This window comes from Onychomys torridus, chromosome 2, assembly GCF_903995425.1.
Source record: "Onychomys torridus chromosome 2, mOncTor1.1, whole genome shotgun sequence".
NCBI classification, from domain to species: Eukaryota; Metazoa; Chordata; class Mammalia; order Rodentia; family Cricetidae; genus Onychomys; species Onychomys torridus.
In genome coordinates this window covers 167,365,363-167,376,746 of record NC_050444.1, presented here as the reverse complement: position 1 = coordinate 167,376,746, position 11,384 = coordinate 167,365,363, and the positions used below count along the sequence as shown (strand labels likewise).

At 43.9% G+C, this 11,384-nt stretch overlaps 1 protein-coding gene across 1 annotated transcript; it reads right to left on the bottom strand.

Moving 5' to 3' along the window:
* Positions 1 to 5,710: 5,710 nt before the first annotated feature.
* On the bottom strand, positions 5,711 to 7,724 carry Ankrd65 (ankyrin repeat domain 65). The gene is made up of 4 exons (XM_036177064.1): positions 7,713 to 7,724; positions 7,415 to 7,599; positions 6,803 to 7,337; positions 5,711 to 6,137 (listed from the first exon to the last, which is right to left on the bottom strand). Exons 2-4 carry the CDS (start codon positions 7,597 to 7,599, stop codon positions 5,763 to 5,765), a joined length of 1,095 nt encoding a protein of 364 aa, XP_036032957.1. The 5' UTR covers positions 7,713 to 7,724; the 3' UTR covers positions 5,711 to 5,762.
* Between the last annotated feature and the right edge of the window lie 3,660 nt (positions 7,725 to 11,384).

The following is an 11,384-nucleotide window of genomic DNA, read 5'->3' as shown; positions in this document are numbered from 1 at the left end:
AATTAAAGTACGTATTTATTTGTTTGGAGGGAGCATGTGGAGGTCAGAGTGGGAAAAAAATTATCTCAAGTGTAGCAGAAAGGAACAAGCAAAGGGAAAGTAATTTGGCAACATGGTTTCCTTTTACAAAACCGATGCACTAGAATCTGAACCTAGCTAGTGAAAACACTTAATCCTTGCCAAAATGGCCTCTTTTATCCCTGATGTAGGTGGTGATTGCTTTTCATCCTGTTGGTGGGAGCTCAGCTTCACAATCTAACAACATTGGTTAATCTACCCAAAAGGGAAAGAGGGAGGTTCAGGAATATGGGCTCTTGTTAGGCTAGCTATGCTTGAAAAAATAAAATTCTCTCATTGTACAACTTCCCAGAAGGAGTTGGTTCTTTCCTACCATGAGGGTCCTAGGGAACAAGTTCATTTCTCAGGTTCTTGACCTGCTAGGCATCTCTCCAGCCCTTAATTCAGTCTCTCTCTCCCCACTTTCTCTCTCTCTCTTCCTCTCTCTCTCTCTCTTCCTCTCTCTCTCTCTCTCTCTCTCTCTCTCTCTCTCTCTCACACACACACACACACACACACATATTTCGTGTAAATGAGCACATGTGAGCATGCCACAGCATGCAGAGATCAGAGGACAACTTGTTAGGGGTTCTCTCCCACCAAGTGGATTCTGGGGTTTATACAGGTTGTCAGGCTTGGCATCAAGTGCCTTTACCCAGTGAGCCATCTCACTGGTTCCTAAAATAAATGTCTGAGGGCTGGAGAGAGGGCTCAGTGGTTAAAGGTACTTGTTGCTACTGCAAAGGACTCATGTTCAGTTACCAGCACTCACATGTCAGCCTACAAGCATCTGTAACTTCAGTTCTAGGTCCTTCAACACACTCTCCTAACTTCCTGGGTACCAGACACACAAGTGGTTCACATACATACTATTAGTGCATCTGGTGGTCTTTGAGGGACTCTGGGTACAACACATACATGTAGGCAAAATACATACAAAATAAATAATTAAAAAATAATGAAAGGCATGGTGGCATACTCCTTTAATCCCAGTTCTTGGGAGGCAGAAATACTCACATCTCTGTGAGTAAGAGATCTGTAGCCTGGTCTGTAGATCAAGATCTAGGATATCTAGGGCTACATAGAGGGAGCTTTTCTCAAAAAAACCAAAATAAATGCATGAATAAAAGTAAATGTCTGTCAGATCCCAGTGCTGAGATGGGGAAGTAGACATGAGCTCCCATCACAACCAGGAAGCCATCTCCAATTAACAATTGCTTCCAATGGAAAAATTAATTTTTTTCAAGGGAATTTTATTTCTATACAAACCACACTTTAAGGGCAGGCCCCTATACCCAGCAGTAGATGGCCAACAGAAAATAAATTCAAACGTATTTTGGGAGATTTTTTTGTGTGTCATATTGTTTTATTTGGGTTTTTTTTTTTTTTTACATTTTATGAAATCTTTATTGACAAATAATCCACATAGTATAAAATTTGCCTGTTTGCACAATTTGATAGATGTTAGTCCAGCATCCTCATAGGCCCGTGACACCATCACCACTTTCAATTTTAGAACATCACTGTCTTCAATTTCATACACACATATAATGTATGGTGATTACATTCCACCTTACTTTTTAAAATGAACATAATATTTGTAATTATAAGTTCACAATTCAGTGGCATGAATTATATTCAAGATATTAATTACACTCATGATATTAATTACATTTGTGGTATTCATTGATTACATTCACAGTATTTATTCAATAACTGTGCAATATTCATTAATTACATTAATTGTATTGATTTATTACATTCATGATATTATGTCCTGATACTACTGTCAGTTTGTGGGGCTTTTCCATCACATAAAACAGAGATTCTGTACTTAGGAAATCATTGCTCTATATTCCTTTCTTTTCCATCTTGGGATAACATTTAACCTTTCGGTCTCTATGAATTTCTATAGTCTATATATTTCATGTAATACAATTCTATAGTATTTGTCCTTTTTCTTAAGTGTAAAAACATTGTATGTACAAGTGCAGGAGAAATAATATACAGATAGCATGAACATAAAAACTGGTTATAATTCAAAAGTCCAGAGTTATTTGAAACTGGAAAATATTTTCCCTGTAGAAGTTAATAAAAAATGATAACATTTCTGCCGGGCGGTGGTGGCACACGCCTTTAATCCCAGCACTCGGAGGCTGAGCCAGACAGATCTCTGTGAGTTCGAGGCTAGCCTGGGCTACCGAGTGAGTTCCAGGAAAGGCGCAAGCTACACAGAGAAACCCTGTCTCGAAAAACTAAAAAAAAACAAAAACAAAAAAATTTCCCAATGAGCCCTTCTAAGCCAAATAATAGCTGAATTATAATATAAATATTGATTAGATTCTGGGATACATAAGAAACCTATCTTCATCTGTTCAGAGAGCTATGTTTTACTTAAGTTGTGTAAATGAGATTCCTATTCATCTTCCTCTTCACTGATTTACGGCAGACATTTTCCATAGGCTAATAATCTATAATCTAAAAAGATTTTAGCCTCCCTCCTGGAAGTACAGCCAGCAGATTCTTTAATCGGTTTGATATGGTACAAATTCTTATCTTAATAGTGAAATGTTTCACTAAAGTTTGCCCAGTGATTGGACAAAACCAAAACTTAAAAGCCACAGTCATCCTAGGGTTTCCCCTGCTAGGTAGTCTCCCTGGATCTGTAGGGTTGCAGTCTGATTGTCCTTTGCTTTATATCTAATATCCACTTATGAGTGAGTACATACCATGTTTGTCCTTCTGAGTCTGGGTTATCTCACTCAGGATGATATTTTCTAGTTCCACCCATTTACCTGCAAATTTCATGATGTCATTGTTTTTCTCTGCTGAGTAGTACACCACTGTGTATATGTACCACATTTTCTTAATCTATTCTTCAGTTGATGGGCATCTAGGTTGTTTCCAGGTTCTGGCTATTACGAATAATGCTGTTATGAACATAGTTGAGCATGTATCTTTGTGGTATGATTGAGCATTCCTTGGGTATATGCCCAAGAGTGGTATAGCTGGGTCTTGAGGTAGATCGATTCCCAATTTTCTGAGAAACTGCCATACTTATTTCCACAGCAGACACCTCTTCTTTTAAGGATTTTATCACAGAGATGAGAAAAGAAACTACTATGAAGAAAAATACGAACAGAACAACCCCCACATACAGTGCAGGTAAGGGGGAGTGTTACAAGCCGCAGGAAAACGTAATGGAATTCAGCTACTATGACAAAAGCTACTACTTGGAAAAGTCAAGGACTTCTCCAAAGGTCAAGACATGGCTTAAGAAGTCTTGGTGATATTTTAGCTTATATATATTAGCTAGTTCCTAAAATTATTTTCTTGCATGCTTCAAAAGAACTCCTAACAGTGTATTTATCTAAAATGCCTAGCAAGCATCCAAGACCAAACAAAATTACACCTATCTCCTAGGTCAGTAGGATAGCTGTATTTCTTGTGCAATTTAGGGTGAGACACTCCTTTCTTTTTCTTTTTTTTTTTTTAAGATTTATTTATTTATTATGTATACAGTGTTCTGTCTGCATATATGTCTGTAGGCCAGAAGAGGGCACCAGATCTCATCACCGATGGTTGTGAGCTACCATGTGGTTGCTGGGAACTGAACTCAGGACCTCTGGAAGAGCAGTCAGTGCTCTTAACCTCTGAGCCATCTCCTTTCTTATATAACTTTACTAATAGATCCCTAACTTTTTTTAAAAGATAATTTTATTATTATGTATACAGTGTTCTGCCTTTGTGTATGCCTGCAGGCCAGAAGAGGGCACCATATTTCATTACAGATGACTGTGAGCCACCATGTGGGTGCTGGGAATTGAACTCAGGATCTCTGGAAGAGCAGCCAATGCTCTTAACTGCTGAGCCATCTCTAGCCCCTGACCCCTAACTTCTTACCTAACCACTTTTAGGAATGTGGACTGAGCACATAGATCCCCCTTTTGATATACTAACCCCTCATTAGCACTCAGTTGACCTCCTCTTTTACCACTCCCATTTTGGATTGTAAAAGAAATCCTGGTGGTCACTGCCTGAGGAAAATTCTTACCTGCCTTTATGACCCCATAGAATTCAAGCCAGGGGATTGCTATTGCTTGGGTTTATACCTGGATTCCTAGGAGACTTAGGAGGAACTTTGAGAACTGAGAGACAGAGAATGGAGAGGGATAAGGAGGATTTTGACTAGAGAGAATGTGTGGACGAGATGGAAGATGAGGAAGAGTCGGATGGGGAAGTAAAAGCTGGGTAAGAATGAGATGAAAAGGACCTAGATGAGGCAGAATTAAGATGAGAGAATTAAGGTAGAATTTAGATTTAGACAGCAGATTAATGTAGGGAGAAATCAGGCAAGAAAGGAGCTAGACATGAGAGCAGAATAGAAGCTGTGTAGAGAGAGAACTGACTCAGAAGAATAAAGTGTATGGACTAAAGAGTTTCGTGTATATAGATTCATTTCTTTTCATCAAAGATTAATTGTCAGCTAGCTGTAGATTCTTCCCGGACCCAGGGAAGAGGGGCTGGACCCCTATACTCACCAATAGGGGAGCCCACATGTTGAACAGACAAAAGAGAAACCATGAGGATTTAATCAAATCTGTTGCCAAGACTCGACCCTCACCAGCATGTGGAGGAAGCTAGAGCTGAGAAGTTATATTCCTGAGGACAGAGATCAGGCCATCACCTCAGCATCTTCTTTCTCCAAGAATTCTCAGGTAATTTCTCTCTGACTAGACAGGTGGTCTCTGCCTAGAAGGAGGATTCAGGAGTCTTCTTGTCTTGTTTTGGCCAAAAAGGCTCATCCTCACAGAAGGAAGCACAAGGACAGTGAGGCTGTGGCTCCTAGGGAAGCAGCAGGTTAACTACACTACCAACAACAACCATGAATTTACTCCAGACATTCAGAGAATAATAAAAAGAAGAAAATCCTTTAATAATTATTTCTGGCTAACACCCAAAGAGAAACCAGAAGAACAGAACAGAAGAAATTCTTTGCAGTTTATGTAGATTTTGAGCTTTAATGTTTCACATACACTATCATCTGTAAATCTCATTTAGGTTCCAGCATTAAGATATACTTTGAGCTTTAAACTTGTTTTACAGAACCAGAAACTGCAAGTGTGTCCATTTTGAACAAATGGGGGATTTACATAGCAAAACTGTTACCAGTTATTTTGAAATAAGCCAGTGTTGTTCTATTTTATGTAGTTGTTAACCAGGAATGTCTTACCTGCCTGACAGAATTACAATCCTTCTGATATGTAACCTAATGGGTAGCAGTCTTGGTGAACAAATCTTTTGTTGTTGTTGTGATTTTGTTTCATTTTGTTTGAGACAGGGTTTCTCTGTGCAACAGCTCTGGCCATCTTAGAACTTGATCTGTAGACTAGGCTGGCCTTGAACTCACAGAGATCCACCTGTCTCTGCCTTAAAGGTATGCACCACCACCGCCCTGCTCTGTGAACAAATCTTAACAAAAAGATATCCTCCATAACTCTAAACTCTTTTTTTTTTTTTTGGCCAGAGCTGAGGATCAAACCCAGGGGGCCTTGTGCTTGCTAGGCAAGTGCTCTACCACTGAGCTAAATCCCCAACCCCTCTAAACTCTTAATTTTGTTAGAAGTACAACTCTTCTTTTCATTCTGCAGTTTCTAAGAAGTTTGGTTAGTTAAGGAAATCATACAGTGCCTGGGGAAGACACCCTATAGGGTCTGGGCCATTTCACCCCACTGTGTCCTCAAGGTAGAGTTGGCTCCTTGGCTCAGCAAAAGCTCTATGGTGGTACTGTGGCCACACTCCACAGCAAGGTGCAGAGGGGTCTTGTGAAGCCAGCCAGCAGCATTGACCTGTGCACCCCTGTCCAGGAGATAACTGACAACTTCTACATGGCCTCCCCGAGCAGCATAGTGCAGGGGTGTGAGGCCCAGCGAGTCTCGAGAATCTACCTCAATGCCCTTGGCCACCAGCAGCTGTATAACAGGCAGGTATCCACCAGTGGCAGCCCTGTGGAGTGCAGAGAGGTTGTTCCTGTCCCTGATATTTGGGTCTGCCCCATGGTCCAGTAGCATTTCAACGTCCTGAAAAAGGAAGGAAAGAAGAGAGAAAGAGTCTGTTATCCTGGTTCAGAGGAGTGAGGAGCTGGGCCTGGCGTTTCCCTGATCAAAATCCCTACATCCCCCTTTTTCAGTTAGGAATGAATGGGATAGAATCTGAGGCAGCCCCAAATTCTTGGATCAAATTCAACACCATGCAAAGGCTGTTGCCCCTGGTGTCTCCTGGACCCAACTGATCTTGAACTCCAGCCAAATGATTAAATAAATACCTGTTGCCAGGCATGGTGGCCCACACCTTTAATTCCAGCACCTCCAGCAGAGGCTGGAGGATCTATGTGAGTTCAAGACCAAGATGGTCTACCTAGAGAGCTTCAGGCCAGCCAAGGCTACATAGTGAGTTGCTGTCACAGAAAAACTAAATATTCACCCAATCCATTGCTATGGGCCACCAGAAAAAAAGTGGGATTGCCAGGTGTAAGGGACCTCCCCAGGTACCATTCAGTAGGGAAGTTTTATAAGGAGGGCCCAACTGGAAACCTGCTCAGCTCCCAACCCCTCCACCCTGCACACCCATGCTTCAGCATCTTTCTACCTTATTCATCTCCTCCCACAGAGCTCATGGAAGAAAGTGTAGTGGACGAAGCCCTTGGGCTTCTGGCACAGTCATTGCAGGTGAAGGCTGGACCTACTTGGTGATGGCCTAGGCCAGCCGCCAGGCCAAGTGCAGTGGTTCCTGTGCTGTCCAGGGCATCCACCTTTGCTCCCAGTGCCAGGAGAAGCTGCAAGGCAGATGCACTTCCAGCTATCGCCGACACCAGCAGGGCACTGTCCAGGTCTACGCTGCCTCCAACAGTCAGCAGCTCTAGTACTGGCAGTTGCCCGCACACCGCTGCCCAGTGTGTGGCTGTCCAACCTCTTAAGTCTTTCACAGCAGAACCTGAACCTGGTGCAGCCATAAGGCAGGTAACCAGTAGTGTGCGGCCCAGCGCAGCTGCCCAGTGCAGGGGCGTGAGGCCCGTTTGAGAGCATGCCACTGCTGAGGCTCCACGCTGCAGCAATAGTTCCGCCACTTTTGAGTGCCCGTGCCAGGCAGCCTCGTGCAGCGGTGTGCGCCCTGTGTGGTCAACTGCGCCTGCCAGGGACCCACGCTGCAACAGTAGGCGTACAAGAGGTGCGTGGCCTCGCATCACAGCCAGATGGAGCGGAGTCCGACCCGTGTGATCCCTTTGGGATGCAAAAGAAGTCAGAGTGCTGCCTAGATGTTCAGCCCCGCCTGAGAAAGAGCTAGTCATGAGACTTACCTCTCCTCCACACTGGCACCTTGCCTCAGCAGTTGCATCACCAGGCTGGGAGAACCCCACCACACTGCCTGGAACAGAGTACTCCAGACCTGGGAGGTAAGAGGGCCCTCTGTCTTGTCTGCTGGAGTCTCTTCCCAGACCAGCTCCATCCACTGCAGTTCCTGCTCCAGCCTGCTGGAATCCATCTGGGGAGAGCATCTACCCTGAGGCTGATTCATCATCCTACCTGTCCCATGTCACCATATCACCACCCCACCAGAGGAACTCAGATATCACTTATCCTTCTGAAGCGCCTTACCTCCAGAGGGAACTGGCACAGGAGCTTGTCTTCTGGCTGAGGGTTCTCTCTATCCTATTTCTAAGCTAGCCTCAATCTGGTGACCCTCCTCAATTTTTTTTCCTGCAGTTTGAGAGGTGGGTGCGACTCCTGGGAGGCTGTATTGGAAGTTGAGGGTGGGCAAAGGGCTGCTGCTTCCTTATGGGCTGTGCTGAGGTCACCTGACACTGTTTATCCAGTAATTTGAAAGGAGTCTCTGCCTGCCCTTGCGCCTAGCAGGCCACTAAAGCTCTTGGCCACACTCCCAGGAGCAAAGGCTAGGACAGGTTGGAAAGGACAAGCAGGAACATGCCCTGGATGACAGCACCTCCTTCCTACCTTCCTCCAAGCAACACAAACTTCAATATGTTCTGACTTGCCCCCAGGCACCCTGAGACCTACCTGCCCCCACCCTAGGAACCACCTCTCCTAGTTTCAGGTTGGGGAGTGGACACAGTAAGGTTCTATCCTTTTTTCTTTTTCTTTTTTTTTTTTTCTTTTTTTTTTTTTTGGTTTTTCGCACGTAGCTCTGCACTTTTCCTGGGACTCACTCTGTAGCCCAGGCTGGCCTTGAACTCACAGAGATCCACCTGGCTCTGCCTCCCGAATGCTGGGATTAAAGGCATGTGCCACCACCGCCGGCTCTATCCTTTTTTCTAATATAAGATGCTTTGAAAGAGAAAAAGGTTCACCATGGATATCTGAACAGTGGGATTGGAAGCTCCTGGAGAACAGGATAAGACAAAGCTAGTGCAGACCATGAGAGGGAAGAGACGTCTGGGTGGGAAGGGATGTGGGTGGGAAGGGATGTAAGCAAGTAAGGATATTTCTGGAACAGGAGATGTTAAGTACTTATGTTTAGAGCTAGAAAGGGGGCCCTGCAGGAACAAGGCCTTCATGTGGATACTTGACTCTGAGCCTGGATCAGAGAGTAGTGCCCTGGAACTCCCAAGTTGGGTAACTGCCACCCTGCTTGCAGATCTTGACCTTGATGTCCTCCCTATGCTGATTCCCTGCTGGTCTTCACCCTCCTGAATGCTCACCAGAGGTTCTTTGTCTGTGTATCCTGCATTTGGTGTAAACAGCTTAGATGCAAGAGTGTAGAACTTTCAGTATCAAACTTCTGCCCTCCAGGGTTCCTCCATTGTGCTGTAAGCCTGTATTTAAGATTTCCTCCCTTCTTCGATAAACGGCATTCAGCATCCTCTGGCACAAATGACCTGCTGTCTTTTGTCTCTGTTTTTCAATCCACAGCCCCTCGCTTGGATATGGTAAACGGGTGGTGGTAGTAGCGTGGGCGCTACTGCAACAGAGGGTATATATGTTGTAGTTAGAGTTTTCCTGCCTGGCCCAGTCAGGACAAATCTCTCTTACCCGCCAGGCCCACAGTCGCTCAGACCCTACCAAGAAAACACACAGAAACTTACATTATTTAGAAACTGTATGGCTGTGGCAGGCTTCTTGTTATCTACTTCTTCTATCTTAAATTAACCCATTTCTGTTAGTCTATACTTTGCCACATGGCTTGTGGCTTACCAGTATCTTTACATGTTGCTTCTCATGGCAGCAGCTGGCAGTGTCTCCTCTCCGCCTTCCTGTTTTCAGCCTTTTCCTCTTCCTTGTCCTGCCTACCCTATCCTTCCTGCCTGGCTACTAGCCAATCAGCACTTTATTTATACATATCCACAGCAGTATGTATCTTACTACAGTATGTATCTTACTACATAGCCTTAGCTAGCCTAAAACTCACTATGTAAACCAAACTGACATTGAATTCATAAAGATCTGCCTGACTCTGTCTCCCAAGCACTGGGATTAAAGGTGTGCACCACCAGGTCCAAATCTGACTCCCTGGCCTCTGAGGACACCTGCATTCATGTGGATATAACCACATATAGACACATACACATAATCAAAAAATTAAAATATCAGGTGCTAGAGAAATGGCTCAGCAGTTAAGAACACTGTTGCTCTTATAGAGGACCAGGTTAGATTCCTAGAACCTACATTGTAGCTCAGAACCCATTCATAACTTCAGTTCCTGGGGATCTGATACCCTCTTCTGTGAGCACCAGGCATGTACATGATGTACATACATCCATGGAGCCAAAATACTCACATGTATAAAATAAATAAGTCATTAAAACATTGAAAATAAAATATCAATCAGACATGATGATGCATACTTTTTTGGTTGTTGTTTTCAGTACAGAATTCTCTGTGTATCCCTAGCCATAGAACTTGCTTTGTAGACCAAGTTGGCCTCAAACTCAGACATCCTCCTGCCTCTGGCTCCTGAGTGCTGGGATTAAAGATGTGCACCACTATGCCCATCTACTTTTAATCTCAGCACTCAGGAGGGCAGAGGTGGGTGTATCTATGTGAATTCAAAGCTATCCTGGTCCACATATTGAGTTCTTGGCTAGCCAGCCAGGGCTATATAGTGAGGCCTAGGCTGAAATAAATAAACAAAAATATAATAAAATAAATATATATATTTTTAAATTACAAGAGTGTGGGCTCAGTAAGGAGATGATTTACAACACTTAACATTTTTTGGACGTATTTATTTTACTTTATGAGTATGAACATTTTGCCCAAATGTATGTATGTGTACTATATATATGCCTGGTGCCTATGGAGGCCAGAAAAGGGCACCAGACCCTCTGGAACTGCAGTTAATAGAAATTTGTGAGTCAACATGTGAACCCTGGTGCTGTGGATATCACTCTGTATAAATAAAATGCTGATTGGCCAGTAGCCAGGCAGGAAGTATAGGCAGAACAAGCAGAAAAGAGAATTCTGGGAAGTGGAAGGCGGAGCAAGAGACACAGCCAGCCACCACCATGATAAGAAAGAAATAAGGTACTGGTAAGCCATGAGCCACTTGGCAACTTATAGACTAATAGAAATGGGTTAATTTAAGATAGAAGAACTAGATAACAAGAAGCCTGCCAAGGCCATACAGTTTGTAAATAATATAAGTTTCTGTGTATTTACTTGGTTGGGTCTGTGCGTCTATGGGCCTGGCAGGTGAGAGAGATTTGTCCTGACTCTGGGTCAGGCAGGAAAACTCTAACTACAAATGGCGCCCATGTGGGGCACAAACCCACAATCCTGGGATTAAGAGTCCCATGCTCTACCAACTGAGCTAGCTGAGCTGGAACCTGGGTCATCTGCAAGAAGAGCAAGTACACTTAACCACTAAGCCAACTCTCCAACCCCTGCAACACTTAAAAATTTTATTTTTATTATTTTAGTTGTGTGTGTGTGTGTGTGTGTGTGTGTGTGTGTGTGTGTGTGTGTGTACATACGAATATGTGGGCAGGTGCCTGTGGAAATCAGAGGCATCAGATCCTCATAGAGCTGGAGTTATAGGTGACTGTGACCTGAAGTGAGAGCAGGGACAGAACATAGGTCTTTCTGCAAGGACAGTATGCACTCTCTGAACCTCTGAGCTATCAGAGCCTGACTTGTTTTGTTTTGTTTTTTGAGACAGGGTTTCTCTGTGTAACAGTCCTAGCTGTCCTGGATCTCTCTCTGTAGACCAGACTGGCCTTGAACTCACAGAGATCTGCCTGTCTTTGCCTCCCTAGTGCTAGGATTAAAGGCGTGTGCCACCACCACCCAACATCACATCTGGCTTTGCCAGGC

What these genes read in the sequence shown, in the direction of transcription:
- Ankrd65 (XM_036177064.1), bottom strand. Translation starts at nt 7,599, where the DNA reads ATGGATTCCAGCAGGCTGGAGCAGGAACTGCAGTGGATGGAGCTGGTC. An exon ending in GGTGCCAGTGTGGAGGAGAG is followed by an intron (nt 7,338 to 7,414) that starts GTAAGTCTCATG and finishes TGCATCCCAAAG; the next exon opens with GGATCACACGGGTCGGACTC. An exon ending in CTGGCCTAGGCCATCACCAA is followed by an intron (nt 6,138 to 6,802) that starts GTAGGTCCAGCC and finishes TTCCTTTTTCAG; the next exon opens with GACGTTGAAATGCTACTGGA.